At 43.1% G+C, this 27,525-nt stretch overlaps 1 protein-coding gene across 1 annotated transcript; it reads left to right on the forward strand.

Moving 5' to 3' along the window:
- Nucleotides 1-25,672, forward strand: LOC141808382 (SH3 domain-binding protein 4). The gene is made up of 5 exons (XM_074694946.1): nt 1-139; nt 13,166-13,375; nt 13,769-16,128; nt 23,498-23,686; nt 23,801-25,672. The coding sequence occupies exons 2-5, from the start codon at nt 13,252-13,254 to the stop codon at nt 24,023-24,025; spliced, it is 2,898 nt and encodes a 965-aa protein (XP_074551047.1). The 5' UTR covers nt 1-139; nt 13,166-13,251; the 3' UTR covers nt 24,026-25,672.
- The last annotated feature ends 1,853 nt before the right edge of the window (nt 25,673-27,525 follow it).

Raw genomic sequence — 27,525 nt, forward strand, 5'->3', positions numbered from 1 at the left:
TCCTCCAGGAGAACCCGCTGGATTCGCACACACACACACATCCAGCAGCACCGGGAGAGGACGGCGGAGGAAACTGTGCTTTTTGTGGTGATTATCGCTTTACGTATGGGTCTAAAACAGACTTCTTCTTCCATGTCAGGTAAACGATCATTTCTTCTCCTTCTTTATCTGTTTGTGTGTCTGTTGAGGCGTTTTTTCGTGTCTTTACCACTGTACACAAAGTAAAAATGTTGGAGTCGCTCCACCTGGGAGCGACGGTTTCCATCCTGAAGCCAAAGAATGAGCTGCAACTTTTCCCTGTGGATATCCAAGCAGCGGAGTCGATCTGTTAGCAAATAACGATTAATCGCTAACAGATCGGTCTGTTTTAACTCTGGAGAGTGTTTTCTGCGTTTAGATTTTAGCGATTTAGCTTCATTTGTCTTCTTTATTCTCATGTCGCTGTTGTGTTCGGTTTTAGCCTCTGTGTGTGGGTGTAACTGTATCTGAACCTGCTGTTCTCACACAGTAATAACGCTTTTTGTTCCCTTAATGTCATCAAAAGTCGCTTTAAGTGCGTCTTTGTGAGTTTTTAAGAGAGATAACGGCTCGTAAAGCTATTACAGATGTCGTTATCTGAGAGAAATGGTATGACCCTCTGATTGTTCGTTCAGACTCACTGTAATGCTAATGCTTTCTGTTTCACGGTGGTCTGTCTGCAGCTGTGGGGGGACTGTGTGTGTGTGTGTGTATGTGTGTTTGGGACTCTAGTTGCCATGGCATTAAATAACATCACCTTTATCATCCCAACAACAACACCTCATGTTTGTATAAAACCCTGATACTGATGGCTCATAGTGAAAGAGTGCAGGAGAAATTCATTCATTTCTTACTGAAAAACAACATTCATTGATAAAACACAGTGCATGGGTGTTGATAGGAATAATTTATGATCAGTGATGCACTTTAAATCAATTCAAGGGGAAAAGAGATGCTTTAGTCAAATGATCTGGGTGTAGAAATTCAATGCTTTGAGAAAAGATATACAAATTGTACTTGTCACCAAAAGTAAGAAAAATGTTTGACAGATTGAAAATTTGTATTTGATTCTTATAGTTTAGTAACGGTAAGATTGATTTATTCTTGCCCCTGGTACTTGTTAGGATACATAATCTTAAATTAAATCATCCCAAATGCATTTGTTATGCATAAAAAAGCAATTAAAACTTTAAAATAATATATAAATGTATTGTTACCTTATCTGTTGTTTGTTTTCTGAATGAATTTAATCTATTTATGTTCCTTAAAGTGTAATTTCCTAAAAGTACAAGAGACAAATGTTAGCTTCCCTCCTCCTGATTTCGCTTCAGTGCTGTGTTTTTCTTTAATGGGTTGCAAAGTTTATGAAAACATTGAAATAGTCTTTATGCTCTGCCAAGCCAACCAGCTGCAAAATGCCTCCTTAAATGTCAAACTACTCCCTGCACCATATAACATCTTAAAAATGCTTTCTCCTCGTCATTATTTGATGTACTGTGATATCGTTTATGAGACTGAAGGAGAAAAAGATATTCAGATTTCCTATTTTCTGGAGATGTAAAATCTTTAAACCTGCCCAAGCTTAGTCTGCCTTAGCTTAGTCACTGACTCATGATTAGTGTGAGATTAGCTCAGAGAATAAGAAGTTCAGACGATATCGAGAGCAACATGCTGAGGCTGACCCTGGATGTAAAGTTAAAGATAAGTGTTTATTTCAAGACACCCGATTAACACCCGACCAATATCACAGACTCCCTGCTTCACTTTTGACCCTCTTAAGTATCTGTAGTTTTTTGCTCGGAGGCCCCTTCCCTAAAGAAACTTTTCTAGACAATGAATAAACTTTGGATTTATTTTAAACCTGTATGACTAAGACTCCTTAAGTTCCTGTTCTTGTTGGTGTCTCAGTGTCATTTATCCCCCATGATGTCATATTTATAGCCAGGCCACCATCAGGAGTGGCTGAATTGAGTTGGTCCCATCAGTATCACAAGTAGGATATTGTGGATCATAAACATGAAATTTAAGACAAACCCAGAGATCAGACTGAGTTTAAGGACAATCATGGATGCAATAATCCATGTCTGCAACAACTTGGGTCTGTTTTGATTTTCCAAATATAATACAGCTATTTAAAATCACACATCGGAATGGTGTGTGGGCACCAGTTGCATCAACAGTAAAGTTTGCACAATGTTTTTTATGCTGTTTTTGAGTTGTAAAATGGCAACCTGTTGATTTGGGAGTTTCAAATTGAACTTGTGTAGATCCATGCCAAATATTTCTCTTTGTTTACATTGTTGAGGTAAAGCTAAGCTTATCACCTCCTTGCAGTTTTTTTTGTTGGGCATGCACTGCAAGAGTCTGATTCTGTATTTAAATGTTTCCAAACTAACAAGCTGGTTAAGCTGCATGTCCGGAGCAATGAAAAAAAAAATGGATGATGTTCTTGGTGGAAATGTTCACCAGATGGTAAAACAGTGAAGAGTGTTGTGATGAAATGATGAAGACTGCATGATTATCTTATATGAGCTAGGATAATGTTAAGTGGAAATAAGATGCTCCTTCATGTGCTTTGTAGAGAGGACAGTTATTTGGAGTTAACAGTGGGAGTGGGGAAAGGGTGCATAACATAACCCTGAAGCCTAAGTGGCACTCAGTAGCTGAAACACTTTTTTTTTGTAGTGACTTTTCACTGGAATCTGAGTGTATGTGTTTGTTGTTACTTTCTGTGTGTGTCTAGTACACATTTCATTTCAGAACTAGAGATCCCTATCCCTTTCTTTATGCAACAGTGGTGGGTTTTATTGTTGTGTCAGATATCATTGTTGCTCCATCTTGCAACAGTTCAGTTCAGCCCCCGTAGCTTGCAACACTTTTTATCTTCTTAATTTTCCCTCTAACAGATTGGTGTCCTTTCCAGCTTGGCCTGCTGACGCATGTATATTAATCAAACTCTAACTAAACCAACAACAGCAGAGTTGATTGAATGGAGGGTTTAATGGGAGTTAAATTGCAGAAGGTTGGATTTATAAATCTGAAGTTGTGTTATCACTCATCTCTTTATCGTTGGACTTGAATACTCGTCATTGTTTGAATGAATGCATGTGATTCCAGACACCCTCCTCCCCCTTCTCTCCCTCCCCGCCTTGCCTGCAGGGGTGAACGTGCGTCTCCTGGTGTCGTACGGCTCAGTTACAGCTGATTACAGCAGAGTTATGACTGTGAGGGCACAGCTGGGGCTGGCATGAGGCTGGTACCCCCCCTCATCCTGACCTCATCCTGAGGCCACCCTGTCAGATTTACATGACTGAAGGCAGCCATTATCCCAGCACTGATAGTCATACAGGAGCTTACCCCCCGACTATGCACCATCAGCTGGAGCTCAGAGTGAGTCGTCCCCACGTGTTTCTGAGGCCCAGTTTACACAACAACGTTTCATCTAAAAACGCTAAAACGCAGTGAAAAAAATCTGTGTTTACACGGAAACACTGTGGGACTAAAAACGCTGTAGTAAGCATGCCAGGCCTGCAGGTGGTGCTATAACTACCTTGTCCAGAAGCAGCTTTTGGGAGATCTCCACCGAAGTAGAGTTGAGCCGATCATCTGGTGTATTGGGGAATACTAATTGCAAAAGTGGAGCAACAGATGCACATTTTGTATGAAGACAACCAGCTGATTCAGCAGATTGAGCAGCACAAGCACAACACGGTAGTTCATGACGATTGTAACAATGGTAAAGCAGAGCGTGACGTCAGCGTTTCCACTGAAAACGCCGGTTTACTGCTTGCACGGCAACGATGTTGGCAGCGTTTCAGAAAAATCCCTCTCCAGAGGCTGTTTTCAAAAATTTGCGTTTTAGGTCGGCTAAAACGCTGTTTCCGTGTAAGCAAAACTTTTGCGTTTCACCCTAAAAGCTGAAGAGGAAGAAAAGCTTTTATCAGTTTATTGTGTACGGAGCTTTTGAACCAATTGTTCTCTGTCAGGATGTTGATGTTAACCTAGAAAATCCTTTTTTAGCCTCTGTCTGAAATGATTCATTTTAGTTGCTGTTGACAGCATTGTAGCCGTCCTAAAATGCAAACTTTTGAAGATGGCCTCCAGAATGGAATTTTCTGAAACGCTGTCGACACTGTTGCCATGTAAACAGTAAGCTGGCTATTCAGTGGAAATGCTGATGCAACGCTCCACTTCGTACAAGCACATACTGCTGTACAACAGTACCGTTAATACAATTATCGTGGACTACCATGTTGTGCTTGTGTTGCTCAATCTGCTGAATCTGCCGACTGTCTTTCAACAAAATGTGCATCTGTTCCTCCACTTCTGCACTTACTATTCACCAATACACCTGATCAGCTCAACTCTACTTTGGTGGACATCTCCAAAAAGCGGCTTCTAGACAAGACAATGATAGCACCAACTACAGGCCTGGCATGCTTACTACAGCATTTTCAGTCCCTCAGTATTTCTGTGTAAACGCAGATTTTTTTCACTGCGTTTTAGTGTTTTTGGACGAAACATTGTAGTGTAGATGGGGCCTTAAACTCCTGGGACTCTCTGGAGACCTGTCTTGGTTGGTTTTTCAATGGGCAGACCATGGTGTTTGAGGCCCGTAACTCGAACAATGACCTCATCATTTCAGGATCACCTCGTGGTGCTTAAAAATGGGGCATTGTGAGCCATTTACAGTCAGATTCTGGGATTTCTGTCACTTTTTTCATCTTTTTTAATTTCATCCTGGGCTTGTGCTCACAGGTACTTGAGTTAACCTCTCTAAAACCCAAATAAATCACCTGTGGCTTGTTATTCTTGCACAAATTTGAAATTATAAACTTTGCATTAACCCCAGGGTTGATCCTTGCACCAACTTTTTGCCTCACACTACCAGATAAAAATATGCACCAGCTTTAGTTTAACCTCTGAACACATTCCTGCTCCAAAAGCAAAGTTTCCTCATACATAGGTACTGCTATTTTTGATAAGTCTTTTAGAGAACACAAAGTGTGTGAAGTTTGAATGTGTGTGTGTTTCTCGCCCTATGTGTGTGTTCAGGGTCGAGGGATACGGTTGTTAGTGTAACGCTTTTGTCTCGAGCTTCGTGACAGGACTGGTAACGCAGCGCTCAGCCCCATGAATTTCCTGATAAAGCTCAGACTGACAGTTTAACGTGATCTCTAACCTCGTCTTTGTCATCACGGCAAAGAGAATTTGTCCTTTTTCCCCTCCTGCTTCACTTGAATAATACATGATTTCATTTGGGGCTCTGCATTCCTCACATTCCTCCCCTCTTTCTCCTGCAGCTCCTGCTCTCTGTGTTTATGTTGTCTGCTGGAGGGATGAATGGAGCTGCAGCTGCTGCACACTCACAGAACTCATCTCTGCTGCTTTCAGCTGCAGATTATCTGACAGAAACACGTGTAAATATGTGTTTAAGTAAATTAGCTTCTGGCTGTCAGAGGCAGGCGGGTCTGCTGCTAAAATGTTTAACATGCAGAGTTTAAAGCCCCACAGTCAGCTGCAGAGCACTCAGGGGAGAGTTTGTAAGTCAACAAACAGACTGAGCATCCCACAAACAGATTACTGCTCTGAAGAGGCTGTTTGTGTCAGACGGTTAGTGTTTGCCCGACTGTCGGGAGTCTGCAGCCTGAGGGTCGCACAACAAACCTATAAATGTCTTCTTTAAAGGAGCTGAGCTGGATCTGATGAGGCCGTGAAACGAGGCAGAAAGTTTGAACCCCACCAACAAATCTAACGAAGAAGAAAAACACGACACAGTTTCATGCTGTTCGGTGATGCCATTTGCCAAACAAAAAGAAATATTTATAAAGTTGACTGAAGATTGAAACATGGCAGGGTTATGTGCTGTGTGTATTATCACTGTTGCACAGGAAGTGGCAATTCTTTGGACCAGTCAATGGACTGCAGTGTTACTAGCTCCACGTTCTTGGGTCAGATCAGTTTGTCTGGCAACCCAACAGAAAGATACCAAAAAGTGGGCCTAGTCCCAATTTTAGCCAAAGGAAATGCCACAAAATATGTGCTGTACCAAGACGAAACAAACTGCACCACTTGCTGAAAACAGGGCTATAGGGGTCTGGTGCATTGTGCATTGTGGATTGGGCAGCAATCAAAGGCAAAGGCCATGGTGGCCTGATCCCCCTAACCCCACTGTTGCATCTTTGGTCCCACTATCAACTAAATCTGCTCAGTTTGAAGTGCTGATCAGAAATCTTTTATCAGTAATAACAGGCAACATCCAGGTCCCTGAAAAGTTGGCGGTCACTACCAAGGCCACTGATTCTGTCAGACCCAAGCTGGTGGGAAGTTTGTTTTGAGAAAATAATTAGGAACAATTTTCTTTTCAGTTACAGTTTTTGTTCATCCTTCTACTCTTTGCTTGACCTTGTTTTGTGTGAATAATGTTCTTAGAAAGTTATTTTTAACTTCAGAAACCTCCAGTAAAGAGTCAGTCTCTGGATCCAAGCATCTCCTCTGTGTGGAAGAAGCCGTGCTGATTGCTTTTGTTGAGTGCATGACGTAAAGAAGTTGTCAGTCAAACTGGAGCTTCGTACCAAACAGCGAGGCCTCAGCAGCGAATGACTCTCTGTGACAGTTTGTGTCCTTACAGCTCACTTTGCCTGCGAACAGGACATCTGTTTTTCTCTCATTATCTCATGCGTTCACACTCGAGCTGATTCAGGGTCTGTGAGCTCACTGAGGCGACGCTCGTCAGCTGTTCGGTCCTAGCTCAGTGGAGGGAAAAACAACGGCTCTGCAGGTTTGAGACTCTGAGTGAGTCTGTTCATGAGGAGTTATGGAACAGGCATCATTCAGTTTATTATTTAACCTTTTACAGTTAAATAAAATGGATTTATATGATCCTCAGTCTGCAGTTTGCATTCCTCTCTGTGTCTGTGAGTCAGCAGCATCCCTCTGAGCTGTAGTCAGATTAGAACAATGTGTCGAAGGCGGTGCTTTGAAGGAAATGTTGGCGGCAGGAGGAGTCAGTAGAGATCGGCCTCTCATCACAAAGGCATTTCCTCCTTGGCCACTTCCTGCTCAGGAGCGCCGGTCCTTAAACTCCAGCAGAGGCTTTAATATGAAGCCCGTCTGTGGTCATCAGGAGGCTTTTATTGCAGCGGGGTGAAAGTGGCTGCGACTCTGACCTTGCTCAGTGACGGGATTTATCACATTAGTGCTCCTCCTCTGTGGTCTGCTTCTCTGGAGATACTCTGAATATTTACCGACTGCTGATGTACGACACAAATCAACTGAAGTGAGGCATATGAAAGAAGAGGAGGAGCTGTTTGAGGACACAAACTATCCAAACAGAGTCAAACATGACCTCCTCTTCCCCCTGATTCTCTGACTTATGTTGTTTGCGGATGCTCCCTGAATATTTCATAGGAGGAAGAGTTAAAATTGAGGTCAAAGACTTGAGAGAGCTAGCTCCAACTTGATGCGTCTGATTGGAAAAGAGCAGAGATAATCCAACAAGTACAGAGACAATGCTTGTGTTAGCTTTTTTTTGTGAATAACGGTGCTAGAAACACACCGTACACGTTGTTCTTCTTCTTGTCTGACATTTTATAAAGCTTTAAATCCAAAGATAGGACTCACATAGGCCTGTTTCACATGGAGAGGTGATTCCCTCTGACGTAGCAGCCGATCAGATATGTTTTGTATTTTTAGAATCAGTAATAAAAATATTTGGCATCTGCTCTTCAGGGATCATCCCCACACACACACACACACACACACACACACACACACACACACACACACACACACACACACACACACACACACACACACACACACACACACACACACAGGAAGTGAGCTGAGCTTGTGTGTGTGGAAGGATCAGGATGGATGATAGCTTTATAGAGCTCTTCCTCTGTGAGGACACTGACTGAAGGATGACTGATTTTTATTTCAAACATGAACGTTGCTGCTGTGAGATGAAGTGTGGTAATCGGCTTACGGTGTCCCGTCGGGGTCAAGGCCCTTCCGTTCCCGCTGCCCACAACCATGACCACCTCACAGCTCGGACAGGAAATGAGGGCGGAGGTAAGAGGAGGTCAGACATGATTAGGATTTAAAATTCATAGCTTTGGATTGTGTGAGGGGAGTCCCATCATTGTGACGCTGCACCTTATACAACAGATCCTCCTCTTTTATCTCATCCTCATCCTCTGTTTGAAGTCCTACAGTTTGAACGCCATCTGATTGGACAGTCTGTGGCGGTAAACTTCTCTGCAGGGAGTGGCACAAACAAAAGAAATGAGAAATGTTCTCGTCTCAGCCTGCAGACGTTTTCTCTCCATCAGAGTTTATTGGAAAGTCTGGAAAGCTGCTTGGTTTTAAATAATTCAGAGTTTTGTTTCCTCTTTTTCTCACTGCCAAAAACTTTTTATTTGTTTTGAGGATTGACAGTCAAAGTAGAGTTGGTCTTTTAAGGAATTTAATCTTTTTGGAGGCTGTCTGAGTTTGGTGATGGAAAAAACAGGAGCTGATTTGTTTTCCCTCTGATGAAAACATGCTCTGGTTTGAATCTGCTCCCAAAAAAGCTAAAAAACGATCACAACAGAGTTGTCAACCAGCCTGCTTTAAATCGGTTCAATTCCAGCTCCTGCAGTCACATGCTGAAGTGCGTCCCATGTACAGAAGTCCATGTTGTAGCAATCACTGGTTCGGTCTCCAGCCCCTAACCCTTTGCTGTATGTCTTGTCCACTCTTTAGATTTCCTGTCTTTCTTCAGCAGCCCTATTAAATGAAGGCCCAAATGCCCCATTTGCAAAGGTGTGAGTTTGTGCTTGGTGTGTATATCTGCAACATATAAATACATGCATAAATGTAAGTTGGAAAGTAGGGCTGGGTATTGTAAATAACCTCCTGATTGAATTTCGAATCGATTTTGATTCTTTAGGTTGCAGTTCAATTCTATATCGGTTTGATTCGATATTTGATTTTTTTGAGCAATTAAATGACCCAAACGTCAGACTTTAAAGCCGAAGGATCTGGCTTCATGCTGCTGCTTTGGCTGCCATTTTTTTGTGGCGTGGTCTCTCTTGGCCCTTGTCTACACAACGCAAATAACACGCACACGTGTCCCCCCCTCCCCCCCCCACTTGCGGAGGTGAATCGATTCAGAGGCTTTGCTGAATTGATATTGAATTGGGCAAGGAAATGTTTCGATGCATTGATTCATCAATATTTTTACCCACCTCTATTGGAAAGAATCCAAGATGCATTTTTAAAATGTCTGCACCAGAAAAAATCTGATCAGAGTTGTGCAGAGCAAGTATGCAAACTGCATCTGTTGTTGTTTTCAAACAGGTCTGCAGAGATCCACAATCTCCTGAAGACGCAAACATTTTCTTCCGTGAGCTTCAAGCAGGTTTAACATCTATGAAACTGTTGGGGTGAATAATTAGAGCAATAAAAATATGAATAATTGATTGTGTTTGTCTCCAGTAAACAGAAAGTGTTGAGGGAAAGAATGAAGCTGAAACCCTCTGTATTTTCAGTCTGCAAATCTACAGTAGCATCAAGTATAACAGAGGAGCAGCGTGATGAGATTTCTTTGGTTATCTTTATTACTTCTGAGCTTTTTCTGCCTCCAAACATCCTGAAACTGAGACACAAGCAGGAGCTATAAGACATAAAATCAGCTGCAGGATCTGTGCCTGTGTTGTTGTGGAAAGTACCGACATTAGAGCGAGCTCTGCGTGTTAACTCCTCTCACCATGAGAGTAAACTATGTAGAGTTATTAGAGGTCCAGAGGGAGAGTCAGTGACACTGTGAGCCTCATTACGACCTCTCACAGAGACGTGTCCCTCCACCAGGAGCAGATGTCCTCCTCAGAGTCTCGCTGATGTTTGTTCAGATTTACACACTGCGCCCCCCGCCCACTATTGTTCCGAGGCAGGAGGGAAACAGTGAGCTGTGGTTTGAATTTCTGCTGTGTTAGACCACCCAGAGTTTACATCTGATCCCCACCTCACCCCACACTCCTACACCTCCCTAGACTCCCACGATTCTCTCTGCTTCAAAGAGATGAGAACCAGACGTGAGGCAGGAAGACAAGAAGGGTTTGCTAGCATGAAGATGGGGTTATGAGGAGATCAAAGCTGGACATAAACAAGACCAGATCGAAATTCCAAACCATTGTGTTTTTTTTTTCCCGCCTTCTACCTTTGTAGTCTGGAAATGTCAAACTTATTAAGAAAAGTAACTTCTATATTTGTTTGTGAAAGAGTGTAAACCAAAACCTTACTTTTGAAGAGCTACAGAAAAATTTGCATGCATTTAGAATTTGCACTGAATTAAATCAGGTTTTTATCACAGATTCATGAACAAACAAATCATCAGTGTAACTTAAAACTACACGTCAACAGTGATCTGTGTAGCATCCGAATCTGCAGGATCACACAGATTGCGGGGAAGTTATCGTTGCTTGAGTCATAAAAATAAAGTTCCTTCAAAGTCCTCAATATCAGCAACAGACAGAGAAGTCACAAACGTCTGACTTCTTTGTTTTTATATCTGAATGCAGAGACGAGTATCCGCTTGTTTCAGCCTCATTATTTTGTATGTAAGAGGAAGAGCTGTGAATGTTTTATGAGACAACAGAAACAACAGAACACACTGATCCGAACACAGACCTGATCCCTTCTGATGTTTCATCAAATTAGATCAGAGAGAGAAACGGGAAGCAAGGAATGAGATCTACTTCAACTAGAGCTGGGTAATATGGTTTAATTAAAATGAAGATTTTATTAGGAATATATTTATGATGTATTGATATGACAGCTGAAAGAAAAGTGAAATAGAAGAGGAAAATGAGAATAAACTTTGATCTGTTTTGGATGGCTGAATATCATTTTTCCTGAATTAAATAGAAATACAAACAGTCTGCAGGCACTTTAACCTCAGATTATTCCTTAGATCGTCATGCTAACACAAGCTGAGGCTCAGCAGATGCTAGCTTCACCATTTTAATGTCTCTAATGAGGGTGTTAGCATGCTGACTTTGCAGACCAGCCGGTGACTCAGGGAGTGCAAACCTCAGCTGAGCACTTGTGATTTGTTCGATCTGGATCAGCACCAGAGTTTGTGGATCTGTCTTGAACAATGCTGCATCCTTGGACTGAGTCTAGCGAATTGGATCAGAAGTTTGTACATCGTTCTAAAAAAAAATAGAGTAAAATATAAAAATGCTTAACAGGACATGTTTTTAGCTGGAGTTAATCAGCATGCAGCAGAGTCAAGCTGAGGCCAGTGGGGATGTTTTAATTATTGGAGGTATTTGGTCACAGGCCAGCGTGTGAACAAACTGGAGGTTTTGGGAGAGCCTGGATAAGAATAACAATTCATCTGAGAGCAGGATGCATATCTGTTATGAAGTTATGGTTATAGATCTATCAGTTTTAGGGTTAGCTGAGCGAGCACTGGAAGGAAAAAAAACAACAACACATGCTTGTCCTCAAAAATCACACTTTTTTTAATGTCAGATCTTCTTTTACACTGTCTTAAAGTCACAGTAAACAGGTGTGAGTAAATGAATACAAACGTCTGAGGTGTATCTTCCTGCAGGTTCAGTCTCCTGCTATGTTTTAGTGACACACTGTTTAATTCAAACAGAAAGGAGCATTTGTTGAAGTGAAGTTACACCAGCTTCTGTTTCCTCATGCACGTCAACATGTTTGCTCTGATAAAACATCACACCTCTCACACACAGAGAGCCTGAGGAAATAACCAACTCAGGAGTCTACATAGTCTCTTGAGTATCTACAGTTTAAGTATTATAATGAGAGCAGGAGTGGATTTGATTCACATGGGGTTTGAGCGTCCCCTGCAGCAGAAGTGTATCAGTAGTAAACTCTTCCTCCTCTTCCTCCTCTTCCTCGCTCTGCAGAGACTCTTCCTTGAGTTGACACTGTCATGAATTATGGATTCATGTAGAGCGCTGAGTGTCTCTCAGACCTCTCTGTTCTACTGACCCACATCTGCAGTTTGGTGTTCCCTAGCCTCTTATTTCTCCACTCAATTGAGATAAGGTGTCTGTGTCGATAGTTTATGGAGCTTTTAGCAGGGACTTATACTTGAACTTAGAGAAATGGCTAAAAATGTACTGAAGTGAACTCCCCAAACTTTCAGAGATCACATGAAACAGCTGGCTGAGATCTAAATGAGGTCATTGTGGAGTTTTTCCCCCAGAGGCATACATTATATCTGCAGATCTGCTGAGTAAACACTGGAAAACCAACATTCTCCAGTTTTTATGGAGGATGCATGAATTAGCAGTTCTATTTTTAAGGATAATAACTTTCAACACAAATTGTTTTTTATTCGAAATTCACAAATACATGCTAGGAACTACCCGTCCTTCCACGTGCCTAGTGGAATGCTGAAGCCTGGGGCGGGGAGAGCAGCAGCAAAGACAGAACAGAGCGAGCATCTGTGACGATACATATGACGATGGTGAAATCATGACCATGTCAACTCGTGCAGAAATTGTCCTTGAAGTGGGCTTCTCAAGGACAGTTGGTTGGCTGGATTCCAGCCTCAAGCTCTGTGCATGTGATCCCTCAATCCAGTGTCCTCTCTTCATAGTCACACTGTCATTTGAATATGAAAAGGACAAAAATAACCTTAAAAATTAACCAGCGTCATCTGACAAGAAACATACACTCACAGATGCATTTATCCAGTGTGTTAAATCACTGTAATCAAGTGAAAAAGAACTAAACTGACCTCGAGAAGTAGAAAATGTAAAATCTGTGAGCGTTAATGAGACATCAGATTCAACTCTGCAGGAAATAATTTGTTATTCTGTTTTTATTGATCTTCAGAGTGTTCATTGAAACTCCCGAGAGGCTGAATCCAAACTTTAATCACTAGTTTATTCATGCACATCCACTTCATACAGCAGCACACGTTGATTTATAACCACTGAGAGCCGAAAAACACTGCAGATTAAATCTAGTTAAAGATGCAGGATGCTCAACATCAACAGTACAGGATAAATGATGCTGGGGTCATTGTATCTCTTCACCTTTAATTTATCTCTGGAGTTTTGGCGAGATATGTGTAAGAAAATGAAGGTTTTAATAGCTCTCTTTTTCTATCTTTCAGAGATCATGGGAGGCCTTTGACATCTGACTCGTCTGCGAGCTGAAGGATAGAGTAAGAATAGTCTGAATACGCTGGTTAGTGCAAACATGGCTGCACATCGCATCAGAGCCACAGCCACCAACAACACGTCACTCCCTCGCTGCAAGTCTGAGGGGACGCTGATCGACCTCAGCGAGGGTGTGTCAGAAGCAAGTCTGACGGACGTCAAAGGTTAGCAGCTGAGTCTGCAAAATGGAGTTTAAAATGTTTAAACTCAAACTCTTAATATTCAGGACCTTTTTGCACACACAGTTAATATTTTAAATTCAGAGCAACAGGGTAAAAGTAAACACTTGCAGACATGTGTCCTCGCCTCGGTTGATGCGTCTCTTTTCTCTGCAAGATCCATGACAGGTAGACAAACAGATGACAAACCTCAGTGAAAAACAAACCATGACAGACAGTTATTATTGGAGCAGAAAGCGTAAACGCAGCCAAAATACAGGGTTCACTCTTTGGACATCATAATTTGCATATATGGCAAACATCTGAGTCTCATTTGTCACTAAAAGTGATTTTTTTTAGATGTCTTCCACCTCTTCCTGACTCTGTTTCTTTTTCCAGTGCCTTCTCCCAGTGCCTTACGACTGGATGCCACTGCCTCCTTTGGTGCTGCCAGAGAAGTCGTTGCCATCAAGGACTACTGCCCATCCAGCTTTACAACGCTAAAGTTCTCCAAAGGGGACCGCCTCTATGTTCTGGACTCATCAGGAGGGGAGTGGTGGTACGCTCACAACAACACAGAGATGGGTTACATCCCCGCAGCGTACGTTCAGCCCATCAACTACAGAGACTCGTCTTTCAGCGACAGCGGCATGATCGACACTGTGGGAGACTGTAACGAGGAGGCAGCCAAAGAAATGGACCTTCTAGGGGAGTGGTCTGGAGTGATCCTGAAACCAACTACCTTTCAAAATGGAAATCCGTTTGGATCAACTCATACCTCGACTAACCCTTTCCTAAATGGAGGTCCTCAGACCTCACTGGATCAGAACAGCAATGAGAAATCTGTCGACCTCCTTCTGTTCGATTCATTCACTCCATCAGTGCCAAACTCCGCCAGCAGCACTGCCGATATCAATGGTTTTGGTGGTGGTGTTTTTAACTTGAACCCTCTACATCCTACTGTCAGTGTGGGGCAAACGTTACGCAGGGACAACCCATTCTTCAGGAGCAAACGCTCCTACAGTCTGTCCGAGTTGTCCATACTGCAGGCTCAGTCTGATGCCCCTCAGGGCAACAGTTTCTTTGGAGGCCTGAAAGCCCCGGCACCAGAGCAGTTCCAGAGCAGAGAGGACTTCAGGACAGCGTGGCTGACACACCGTAAGCTGGCTCGGTCCTGCCATGACCTGGACTCTCTGGGCCAGAGTCCAGGCTGGGGTCAAACGCAGCCAGTCGAGACCAACATCGTCTGTCGGCTGGACAGCTCGGGAGGAGCCGTCCAGCTTCCAGACACCAACATCAGCGTCCACATACCTGAGGGCCATGTGGCCCCTGGGGACACTCAGCAGATCTCAATCAAAGCTCTGCTCGACCCACCACTGGAGCTCAACAACGACCGCTGCACCACTGTCAGCCCGGTGGTGGAGATAAAGCTCAGCAACATGGAGACCAAAACCACAGTCACGCTGGAGATGAAAGTGTCTGTGGTGGTGAAAATGGAGAGCAGACAGACGACTGAGGTCCTGTGTGTGAGGAGTGATTGTAAAGAGGGACCGTACACACCTGTTCCTCAGGCGTACCTGTATGGAGACACAGTGCAGGTGTGTCTGGATAACCTAGAGCCGTGCATGTACGTTTGTGTGGTGGCCCAGTCCCAGTCCTTATCTCCTCAGTCCACAGTTTGGGATCACGTGGTGAAAAAGATCACTTTAGGAGTTTACGGTCCCAAACACATTCACCCGTCCTTCAAGACAGTTGTGGCTTTGTTTGGTCACGACTGTGCACCAAAGACATTACTGGTGAGTGAGGTGGGCAAACAGGTGCAGTCCTCGCCCTCAGTGGTGCTGCAGCTTTGGGGTAAACACCAGTTTGTGCTGTCTAGACCACAAGACCTCCGAGTGGATGTGTACTCCAACATGGCGAACTACGAGGTAAAGTCTGGAGACCAGGCCAGAGTGGTCCGAGGCTTTCAGGTCAAACTGGGGAAGGTCAGCCGGCTCGTCTACATCATAGCCTCACGCAACGCTGACGATGTTTCTGACTTCACTTTGAGAATGCAGGTAAAAGACGACCAGGATTGTATTCTGGCTCAGTTTTGTGTCCAGACGCCGCCACCGCCGCCCAAAGCAGGTCCGAAGACATCAGTGCAGCGACGCTTCCTCAAGAAGAAGGAAGTTGGAAAGATTGTCCTGTCACCTCTCGCCATCGCCACCAAATATCCAGTTTTTCAGGACAGGAGGATAAATAACCTGAAGTTTGGAAAGTTAATCAAAACTGTCATCAGACAAACAAAGAATCAGTACCTGCTGGAGTACAAAAAAGGAGACTTTGTGGCTCTGCTGAGCGAGGAGAAGATCCGGCTGAAAGGCCAGCTTTGGACTAAAGAATGGTACATTGGATATTATCAGGGCAAAATGGGATTTGTTCATGCCAAGAATGTTCTGGTGGTCGGAAAGGTTAAACCCATTTACTTCAACGGGCCTGACCTTATGACGTCTTTGTTACTGGAGCAGATACTGAAGCCCTGCAAGTTCCTCACATACATCTATGCCTCAGTAAGAACGATACTAATGGAGAACATCGGAAACTGGCGGGCGTTTGCAGATGCTCTGGGATACGTGAACCTGCCGCTGACACACTTCTGTCGGGCAGAGCTGGACAGCGAGCCGGAGCGAGTGGCATCTGTGCTGGAGAAGCTGAAGGAGGACTGCAACAATGCGGACAGCAAAGAGCGGAAGTCGTTCCAGAAAGAGCTCCTGACGGTGAGTTACGGCTTTGGCTTCCTGCGCTGTCTCTGTGACTCTGCAGTTTCTCTGAACACTTTTTGTTCCTCCTGTTTCACATTTTGATGCTCAGTTGTGTCTCTTCTCCTTCAAACATCCCATTAAACGTCTGTTTGTTTGTGTTTGTGTGTTTCCTCTGTCAGGGATTTGTCTCAAGGAGCATCTTTCTTTTTTACTTGTTATCTCTGTGTGGCTGCTCTCGGCTTTAAGGCCGGGGTGTTGATGCTGCAGGGAGGGCAGTCAATAACTGCTGTGTAGGCACAGAGGTCTAATCGGACCTGAGGAGCCGTAGAGAATACTTCGTCCTGTTGCTGGAGTTACACAGTCCATGTTTGGTGTTTGCGTGTGTGTGTGTGTGTAGAGTTTGCTGATCTTACAAATCTGATTGATCTTTCGGACTCAGATAATTTTCTGTCTTTATGTATGAATAAATCAAAGCCCAGAGGGAGGAAACGACTAAATGAAACAGACCCTTTGAAATAGAGCAGGAGCAGGTGTTACCTAGAAAAGGGTGAAAGCATTTTTTTTATCTCCTGTGTCGAGTCATGCCCATGACCTCCTGCTTCATAAAAACTTAGAGTTTCCTTTTTATTTAACGTGCTTGTCCCCGTTTGAACTCTGTTTTCTCTGCCTGGCTTTAAATCACAGCTCACAGACTTTCTCTGTCAGCGTTTCTCCCTCCTCAGACTCTCTGTCAGAGGTCACGGACATCGCTGAGCTGAAGTAACACGGAGCATGAACACTGTAATTTAGGTGAGGTTGTAAACACTAGTTAGGACCATTTTTAGACGTGGAAACTGCAGTATGGACGAGGACATAATAAAAGGTGGTCAGTGGAAAATATGGCCTTTAGAGCTGTACGATTCATGTCTGAGTACAGGTTTGTTTTTGTGTTCCTTCTGTCAGGATTACACTTAAACCATCACTTAGTGCTCGGACGAGGAAAGGAAATTAGAAAGCATGCAGACTCTTTGTTGAGGCGACACAAATCTGCTATTTAATCCACATCCAGAGATGTTTGTTTTGGGGATTTGTTGCGTGTGTGGAGCGGAGCAGATTTAAAAAACTGTCAGATAAATGTGCATCGCCTCCTTCCTCTGCTTCTTTTTCTAAATCTGTCATTTAAATGGACTGAAGTCTATTTTTAGAGGAAAGGGAAACAAATTAAAAGCACAGCCGAGCCTCCTTTGTGCTCAGACGTCTGAGTCCTTCTGCTCTGATCTGATTGTTGTTGGGAAAAGCTTCATCAGCAGATCCTGAACACAGTAGAGTGTTTTTAAAGGTTTTTTTTTTTTTTTTTTTTTATTGTTTCCATCTCGTCTGTTTTTAATTAACTCAGAGGCATGTTTATTTATGTCACAACATTGATCGTACACAGATTATTGTGTCACCACTTTAAAACTCCAGATCAGGCTATCCTGGGTCCACAAACGTTTATCTGTTTTTCAACTCCAAAGCTTGGATAATCTGCAGATTTTAGGCGCCTGAAGTTTTTAAAATTCACCAAATCATGGAAAAAGAAAGGAGTACAGAGTTGTACTTGCCTCTCCTCTCAGAAATAACTCCCACATTCCTGAATGAGGCCAAATCTCCAGAGAGAGACCAATCTGTACTTCAGTCAATTATTCCAAAAGAAGCAGGGAGACACACCCAGTGAAGGGAGAAATGAGGAGGAGGAAGTGAGGGAGAAAAGGGAAGATAACAGTGGGAGGAAATCTAGATCAGGGTTCAGAAAGAACCAAAGTTTTACTTTGTCTCTCGCAGCTAAAATGAGCTCCTTTCTGTTTGACGATCACAGATGAAACTGTTTTCTCTTCGTGTTTGGAAAAAAATTTCAGCTTACGTTGGGCTTGTGAAATCACTCTGAATTTCCTCATAGCAGCATTGGCAGTGAGTGTGATCCGTCCTCCAGCAGCAGAAACTGCTGGATTGTCAGCTGACAGAACAACAATAGCAGCCTGCAGGGTCAAAATTTATCAGTGGACCTGCAGGCTGGGATAACTGTCACAGCGTGTGCAGACTTCATTTACTTCATGCACCACAGGTTTCTGCTGCAGGTCAGGGAAATAAAGGTCTGAGGAATGGATGGTGGAGTTTTAAAAAGATGTGCGATTATTGCCTCGATGCTCTTTGTGCTAAATGCAAATCAGACCAATATTTGCATGCTTTGCCCTGAGGACAGACTGACAGGCTGGGGCCAGGTTTATTTTCCGAGGTGTGTAAACTGATCTAATTGTGGGGCTCAAAAGTTCAGGCTTGTTTTAGCTCAGTTGAGAGTTATCAGAACAAGTGCAGTGCTGGATAGAGAGCCTGTGGGGGGAACAATGAACGGTATTGTAGCTGAATTTATCCTAGAAAGCAGGTGAATGAATAATTTTTCCTTACCAAACTGAAACAACCCCTAGGATTCGCCCCAGCTCAGACTGTGTGGGTCCATTCAGCTTATCATGCACACCTCTGTGCAACATTCTGGCTGCAAACACAGGCCCCTTCAGACAGCTATGTTTGCACAATATACACTATTTGACAGATGTTGCAAAACACCTGAACTTCAGCAGATCAGTGTCTGTTTAGTGTGGATAACAGCTGAGAGTTAAGGACAATGAGCAGCGTACTTTCTGCAACAGAAGGCTCCTGTTTGTCCAGCTGGCACAGATAGTTCATCTCTTCTCAGGTGACGGTTTTGTTGTCAGATCACTGCGTTATAGAGCTTTTCAACCTGCTGTTAGTGGCTTAATCATGAATGTGGGGCTGCAACTAATGATTGTTTTAGTAATCAATTACTCTGGCTATTACATTTACGATTAATCAATGAATGAGAATGCATAATGGTAAAATTCACAAAACTAAACATGGGTTGTTATTTTAGTTGATGACTATTTTTTGCTTAAAGATATATATACAAAGAAACAACATACATGAACATAGTTTAAGCTGGCCTAATGCTACATTTATAAAGTATAACAAATAGCATAAATGTATCCACTGAAAGAATCAACAGTATCGGCAAAATAATAGAAAATGTATTGTTATTTTATCAGATTAAGAACATATGGGGCCAAAAAGGCAAATAAATAAAAATGTGTCCTCAAACTTTTCACCTGCAGGTCAAACAGTACACCCCCTCTGCCCTACCACTATCTGTAGCAGCTAATGCTAATGCTAACATTGGTTCAATGAACTCCTCGTGGTTTTTAAACAGGACGACGGTTTAATAAAAAGACTAAACGAGTCTTAAAGACATGCCATGGATTTCACAACATATAAAAGGAGTGAATGTGGGATTTTGTAGCTCCTCACCTCACTGTTGAGCTCCCTGGCTCATCATCCATGAGCCCAACATGTTCGCGTTTCAAGTGCTGGATCTTTGCAGTCTTACTGTCGTGCCATGCGAGATCTTTTTTGTCAGTTAATACGCTGTGTGCTTTTACTCAGCATGAAATACTCCCAAACTCAGGAAGTTTTTGGACGAACTCCTTCTCTGGCTTTGCCATTATTCACATGTTTACATTTTCCCCTCACCTATAGGTGAGGGGAAAATGTGGCTGAGGAGAGGCTGAGCCGGTATCTGTTTGCATGCGTCGTATACAGTCCCGCAGCCCAGGTACCAACACTCCAGTCAAATAGGTGGTGGTAATGCACCTTCAGCTAGTTGCCAACTGCTATATAAGCCAACAGAACGGAAGAAGATAAATAAACTGAAGAGAAACTAATACAATACAGTAATGACGCAGCACAGTGCATAGATTGTGGAAAAACATTTTTGATGTTTTAACTTAACGGTTTTCATTGATTTTATCGATTCGTTGTTGCAGCCTTAGTTTGTAGTCATCCTCTCTCTGCAGCTCGTTCACATAATCACAATTCCCCTGTCCTCTGCTGTATGTCTGCACCACAGTTCATTATAATTTAATGTTTTTAAAGGTCTAATTGAGGTGAAAGAGGCTCTGTGTTAATTTGCATACAAAGTAAGGAGGTCATGATTCATTTGCATGTAGAAAACTTATGTAGCCCTTGACACTGATACGTTGATGTCCGTCTGTGCATGTGTTCTAACGCAGATGGATAATTAAGTTCCTTAAATGATGAGTTGGAAACATTTGCAGTCAGATGGAGGATTCAGTTTGAGCAACATGATCAGATTTAAAACGTGAAGCTGCAGACAGAATCAGAACAGCTGTGAGAGCTTTGTGCAGAAATCCAGGTCAGATGTTTTAAATGTTTAAAACCACAGAAGAAGAAACTCCAGCCTGAATGAAATCAGCCTGAATTATTAAAACCATTCATTGTCTGTCCTTAGAGCTGACATTAAAACACAGATAACAGTCAGTGTGGAACAGAATTCACCTGCAGCACTTATTAGATAATGTGTGCATGAGGGGGTGAGGGTCACAAAGGATTATGGGAAGTCGTGTGGACCGCAGGCGCCTGCAGGTCCACGAATGAAGCTTCTGTTTAATTTGAGAACAATAAGGCAGGAAACATCTGCTGGAGTGAGATCCAAGAGACACAAACATGACTCTGTCCATCGTCCAAAGACAACAGGGACAATACAGCAAATAAACAAATAAACTAACAAACAAACAACGCTCACAGAAGACCAAGCCGAGGTGGGAGGGGCATGCACACAGGTAATATCACCTGGGAACATCTAGAGTGAGTAGAAAAAGAAGCTGGACTCTGAAATGTGCCAGGCAGAGCATGCTTTGTGATGTTGACTTTGCAGGTGTTGGATCGACTGAACTTAAACAAGAGGCAGGGGTAACTTGTGCAAAAGTCATCCGTAATAACATGCCAAGTTTGTCTCCTCCTGCATGCTATCCCATGAGTAACTTTGTCTTGACACATATGAAGGGAGCTCCAGCTTTCTGCCATTGTAGGAATGAAGAGTCAAGCTATTTTAGTTTTCCCCAGATTCTCAGAGGATTTCAGGTTTTTGATTCCTGACCTCTGTCGATAAAAAGGTGAGGAGGTGAGAAGAAGCAGATTTAAATCCAAACTGGAAAAGGAATGAGAGCTTCAAGAGCCCCAGATGGAGAGTGAAGGCTGCAGATGGAAGACAAGGAGGAAGCCAGACGGAAAATGAAGATGGGATTGAAAAATAATAAAGAGGAGATTGAAGAGTGAGAGCAGAAAAACAGAAACACGACAGAAACACACCTCTCATCAGTCTGTTACACACAGCTGTGTTTGTGTTGGGTGTGTGTGTTTGTGTTTGTGTTTGTAGCCCCAGACATGATTGCCTCATCCCCACGTCGACGTTATCTTTGGAAGAACGTCTGCAGGAATTTTGTTCCCACTTTGACGAGCAGCTGATTTATTCAGCCACGGAGCTGCAGGGCCTCAGAGCGCCAAGACAAACTCTGTGGCATTTAACTACAAAACACACACACACACACAGCCCCATAATGTGCTCACACAGACCAGCTGACATTTTAAAAACAGCAGCATAGCATTAAATTCTCCTCCGTCTCTCAGAGTTTTAACAATCTCTCAGGCTCGCTGAGATAACTGTGCAGTGCAGCCTCTTCATCTGCTTTAATTTTTAGACTCACATAGCTCCTTACACACTGATAACACTTTATAACACACATTAAAGATTTACAGCAAACACAACCTTCAGGATGTGAAAACAGATTCAATAAACTCCTTTAACTCAGACATGTAAACAAGCCGGACCTTATGATGTATTAAAACATGATCTTTGATTTGGTTTTGTAAAGTCCTTGGTACGTTGATGGCTGGTCTTTTCGCCCTCAGAGTGAAAATATTAGTTTGACTTCAATATTTTCAGGGTCGGTTGAGCTGCAGCTTGTCTCTTAAAATCGTAAACCCTTGATGTTGAGATGATATTTTTGATGCTCTCTCCTTGGATTTCACCTTTAAAGGAATAGTTCAAGTGACACTACATGACACACTCCCTAGTATCTGCAGGGCGTCCCACCTCTTTCTTGAGAAATCAACACAAGAACCCAAACAGAAGCTCTACTACTATCTCCTGCAGACTGGATTAGCTTTTCCACATACTTCAGCAAACTCGAAAAAAACCCAGACCCTTATTCCCTGAAGTATTGTGCAGAATTTGCATCCCCTAAATGTGTGCAAATAATCCACAAAGCATGCAAAGAGTTAATTGGTTCATAGACGCTTACTTTGCTCATAGCTGATCTTTAAAACTGCGACTTTGGATTTCACAAGATACTTTTTTCAGGAAGTGAGCAGGATAGAAACTATTGGACATAATCTTGTCTGACTTTTGTGATAAATTGCATTCATGTCCACATCTGTCTTTGAAATCTAACATTAACAATTTTAAATTAGTCATTTCTGGACCTTTTTTGTTGATATTTGTTGAGCTAAATGTGTCTCACAGAGCAGCTCTTTTGTCTACTCTACTTTAACCTGCTACACCACAGGAAGTGATTCTTTTATTTTAACAGGGATTTCCCGTGGCTGTTATCCAGCGTGGAAACATGTGCTGCTTCCCTTCCTGTGACATCCTCAGAGACTCAGAAACAAATAAATAAACATTTCAAACCTCGCTCAGGACAATTTCTTCAGCTCAATTCTATTGTCTGTTTCTGAGTCGACTCAGAGGCATCACAGGAACATTCAGAGCGTCTGATTGGTCCACAACGGCTCTGTTATCTCATCCTGAGAGTCAGAGAGGCTGCTGGACCCTCAGCTGCATTCCTCACTCTGACAGCCCCCCTCTCCTCCCCCGTCTTCCCCCGTCCTCCTCCCTCCACATCCTGTCGTTCCAAACATTCCTAAACTCAGACTGAAGCCAAAACTGGAGCTTTAAATTTACCTCCGCTTGGCCGAGTCTCAGAGTCAGAGAGTGCAGCAAAGAGAGAAAGAGTCTGTGTGTGTGTCTGTGTGTGTCTGTGGGACTCCATCTCTGTGAGGACCGGCTTGAGTCACACCTGCAGATAAAGAGCCAAGTCTACAGAAAGAGGCACATTGGACGTTGAGCGTGGACTCTCTCAGACTTGTGTTGGAGTGTGGTCACCAGGAGAGTAAATCCTATCAGAGCAGCGTGGCGCTCTTATTTCTGTTTCCTGCAGAGAAAGCATGTGAAAAATGCACAAAGCTGAGATTTAGAGACGGATTGTGGAGGCAGGCGCTGGGAAACAAGCGAGGATCAGTCAGAGGAATGAAACCTGCGCAGGAACATTGATTAATCTCTGTGGAGTCAAACTCCTGTTTAAAGCTCAGTTTGGTTAAAGATTGAACGTCTCTCTCAGTCTGAACTCAGATCTGCGTCACACGCCAGGTCTGAGCATGTCTGCAGAATCCTCTAACAGTCCTTTCTTTATCTAACTCCTCCTCTCATCCTTCTCCTCAGGCTCTCCTAAAGATGGATTGTCAGGGACTTGTGGCCCGACTCGTCATGGACTTCGTGCTCCTCACCACGGCGGTGGAGGTGGCTGGTCGCTGGAGGGAGCTTGCTGAGAGGCTCGCCAAGGTTTCTCGGCAGCAGATGGATGCTTACGAGGCGCCACATCGAGATAAGAATGGCGTGGTGGACAGTGAGGTGCGTCACTTTTACAAATAGAGGATTAATGTTTGAGATGTGAGCCAAAGAGTTCCTGGTGTGTGTGAAAGCTTTTTTTCATCATGTGACCTTTTCCCCCTCTTCTGTCTACAGGCGATGTGGAAGCCAGCATACGACTTCTTGGTCACATGGGCAGCTCAGATCGGGGACAGCTACCGAGATGTGATCCAGGAACTCCACCTGGGTCTGGATAAGATGAAAAACCCCATCACCAAACGCTGGAAGCACCTGACCGGCACGCTCATCCTTGTCAACTGCCTGGACACCCTGCGGAGCTCCGCCTTCAGCCCTGCCTCTCAGGACGACTACGCCATCTGACCCCTGACCCCTCTCACCAGCTCACCTTGAACATTTGAGACTCTGTGGTTTTGGCTCGCTCTGCTGCAGCGCTCAGACTCTTTTCGTAGTCCCGTCTGCAGAGATCAGATATTTTTGTACTCTTGATACTGCACAGCGTTTTATAAACTTCACTTTGAACTGTTTGGTTACAAACTGTGGATCCAACAAAGACACTTTTTAAGGAGAGACACTTTTTATTGAGATCATATCTACGTCACTTGTGTCAAAACTGTATTATTTATTTCTACCACAAGGAGAAAAGTTACGTCTTCTTCTGCTTCAGGTTGTGTCACTGTGGTCCAAATACTTGCTCATCTTTAAAGGATAATTCTGGTGTTTTAGAAAATCAGTGTGACTTTTAGGAGACAAACCTTGATGCTTTGGGGATAATGTTGCAGTCCTTACAGCCTCTTAGCAGTGTTGGGCAGTTGAGCATGACAGTAATGATATAACTTTTACTAGTAATGAGTAATTTAATGACTTAACCTTAAAATTCTAGTAATAAAATTACAGTTACTCACGCAGAAAATAACTTGTTACTCCATTACTGTTGTTATTAACCCATTAATGATGCCTGTAGATTAATTTTATTGTGCATCGGCTGAGCATCAAGGTAGCTCACTTTATGGTTGCCAGGTTTGCTGTTTTCCCGCAGAAACAGGCATCTGTTTAGGCGCTGCTGCAGGTAGTGTTTTTAAATTCTGGCTGATGGTCACTTTAATTTGTAGTGTAATATATTACTATTGGGAGGGATTAATGAGTAAAGTGTTGATTTTACTTTGAAAAAGAGTAAAAAGAATGAGTAATAGATTGCTTTAGCTCAGTAACGGACCCATCACTGCTCTTTACGTGCCGCAGGATAAGAATATCTCCTACAAACATTTTGTTCCTCTTTGTTATTCAGACAATGTACAAAAGTAGATTGCAGGTCAGAAAACACCGGAATTATCCTTTAAGAACTGCCAAGAAACCAGAACCATTCATAATCTTGCAGGTTTTACTCGAGCTCTCTCTACTTGTGCCAAAAAGGAGTCAAATAATGAAAGAAGTCTAAAATAAGAAAGATTGAAAGATTTGAGTTCAGAGCTTATTGTTACTTAGATAACACTGACTGAAAATGTTCTGACATTCTCTTTATCTTCATCAGCAGATTCAGGTTTGTTTTTAGGAAAGAAGCCTTTTTTGGACTGGTTTAACAAAAACTATGAGGCAATTACTCGTCGTTTCATTTACAACCCAGTTGAAGACCCAGTTTTTTCAAATCTTACAGTCATTTTTTTAAAGTTTGAAAACTTTTCCTTGAGCCTCAAACTCAATCTGCTGATGAGAGAAGGGGAAAGGATGTTCTGTTTAGATAGTTGTTATAAACATCAGTTTTATCCTCCATACACAAACTGCTCTTTCCTCTGCCTGTTTTTATTCATCCTGTGGAGTTCTTCTTCTACCAAAGTTTGCCAAAAACCTCTCAGACACTCATCTTTGTCTCCTCCTGGTTTTGACCGCTGCTGAAGCTTCTGCTTGGGTCTCTCTGTGTGCTGTAAACACATCCAGCAGTGAGCCTGAACTCTCGTTGTGACTGCATACTTTTTGTGGAAGACTGAATAAATAAATGTAAATATTTGTACACTCATTGTGTCAGAGTGATCTTCTGTGTGTATGTGCGTGTGTGTGTGTGTGTGTGTTTGTGTGTGTGTGTGTGTGTGTGTGTGTGTGTGTGTGTGTGTGTGTGTGTGTGTGTGTGTGTGTGTGTGTGTTCATGAGAGAACGCCACACAGCGCGTCACGATGAGGGTTTTATCGGGAATAGGAGCGACAGGCTGTCGTGTTTCGTGTTATCAGTGTTCTGTTTGTGGAAAAACAGGCTGAAAATACAGCCTGTGAGAAAATGAGCAGTGAGGGTAAACCGTGGAGCCCCGGGGTTCGCTCAGAGCAAAGTCAAACACAGAAAGAGGAGATAAAACCAAAAGAGAGATTACAGAGAGTGGGACCATTCTGCAGCACCGACGACTCAGTGACCTCCTGCTGCTTGCCCACTCATCTTTACACTCCTATTGTCCAAACACACGTCTTATTTTCTACAGATTACACCATGCAGCCTAAAAAAGAGACACAAATCAAAAATAAAAGCTTGATGTTTTGTCCCCCAGGATGCAAATCTTTAAGAGTCAGATGAGAATGTGAATCCAGAGCAAGAAGAGCCGCATCACTTTTGTTTGCATTAGTATTATCATGATATACGGAGCAGATTAAGCTGACATGAGGTTTGTGGACTTTTATTTTTAAGTGTCCAATTTTCCATTTTTCTGGGGGCAGAAAAATAGAAAATTGGACGCTTTAAAAGGTATTCTTGGAGGACTGACCTTGAACAGGGAGAGAGGTTTGCAAACATAAGGTCACCTGCCTGCTAACCAGCTTAAAAAAAGCTGCAGAAATATTTTCTGCCAGGGGTTTGGAGAAATAAAGTCCAGGTAAAGTGAGGGGGAAACTGTGTTCACACATGCAGCTTGCAAATAAAGTTTTCTGGAGTTGAATGCATGTGTGGGAACAACATCTGTTTGAGGAGAAAGACATGGACTGATCTGTTGTACTCTGACCTTATACCCAAACTTTCAAACTTCTCTGACCCCCTGCTGCAAGTTTAACATCAACTGGAAAGACTAAAAGCTTAAATGAAGTGTTCAACAAGTGTTCACAAGCTTTTGGGTGCTGAAACTGAGGTTACAAAACATTGTGATGGTGGCGGCATGTTTTGACTTGTCTGAGCATCTGAAGATATTTTTGGTCTCGAGATGAAGAAGTCTCTGATTGGACAGCCTGAAGAGAAACTGGTTCCTTTCTCCTGCTGTTGAGTTCTTTTGCAGAAAAAAATTATGAGAAGTTTCTGATGTGAGAAAGATGAAAAGCGCGCTTCTGCAGAGCTGCTCTGCAAATCTGAGGAACGCTGATTTCCTGCTTCCACGCTTGGTCACCACAAAGAGCCAAATTTAGAAACAGCTTTATGGAAATGGAAATATAGGAGGCAGTGAGGGCAGAGGGAGGCACAATCATACAGACTTTAACCTTGTGTGAAAATGTGCAGCATGCTCTGCACTCAGAGGGAGTATTTATTCTCTATGCTGATCTGCACCTGAGCACAGACTGGATCCTGCAGGTGAGTCAGGTTTTTATTATAATCCTTGCATTTATGACAGAGGGAGCCTAAAGCCAAATCTGAGGGAGGTGAAATCCCAGACATGTTGAACATGACAATGACGAGTGAACGTGTTGAACGTACAGTCCCTGGCTCTCCTCTTTCTGCAGATTATCCTGGATTTGAAGACTGAGCGCAGAGCCGTGTGCTGCTCAGTGATCTGTCACCCAGGGGGAGCTCATTACGGAGCTGCAGGCTGGGATCTGAAGCATGTCAGCCCAAACTCTGCTGTAATTAATTTCACTCCTTTAGCTCTTTTTTCTCCTCCATTAATCTGTGTATTTAATTAA

The sequence above is a fragment of the Halichoeres trimaculatus genome, unplaced genomic scaffold (genome assembly GCF_033239565.1).
Source record: "Halichoeres trimaculatus isolate MK-OKI-2021-1 unplaced genomic scaffold, fHalTri1.1 fHalTri1_scaffold_19, whole genome shotgun sequence".
Taxonomy (NCBI): Eukaryota; Metazoa; Chordata; class Actinopteri; order Labriformes; family Labridae; genus Halichoeres; species Halichoeres trimaculatus.

What these genes read in the sequence shown, in the direction of transcription:
- LOC141808382 (XM_074694946.1), top strand. Translation starts at nt 13,252, where the DNA reads ATGGCTGCACATCGCATCAGAGCCACAGCCACCAACAACACGTCACTC. An exon ending in TCCAGAAAGAGCTCCTGACG is followed by an intron (nt 16,129 to 23,497) that starts GTGAGTTACGGC and finishes CCTTCTCCTCAG; the next exon opens with GCTCTCCTAAAGATGGATTG. An exon ending in ATGGCGTGGTGGACAGTGAG is followed by an intron (nt 23,687 to 23,800) that starts GTGCGTCACTTT and finishes TTCTGTCTACAG; the next exon opens with GCGATGTGGAAGCCAGCATA.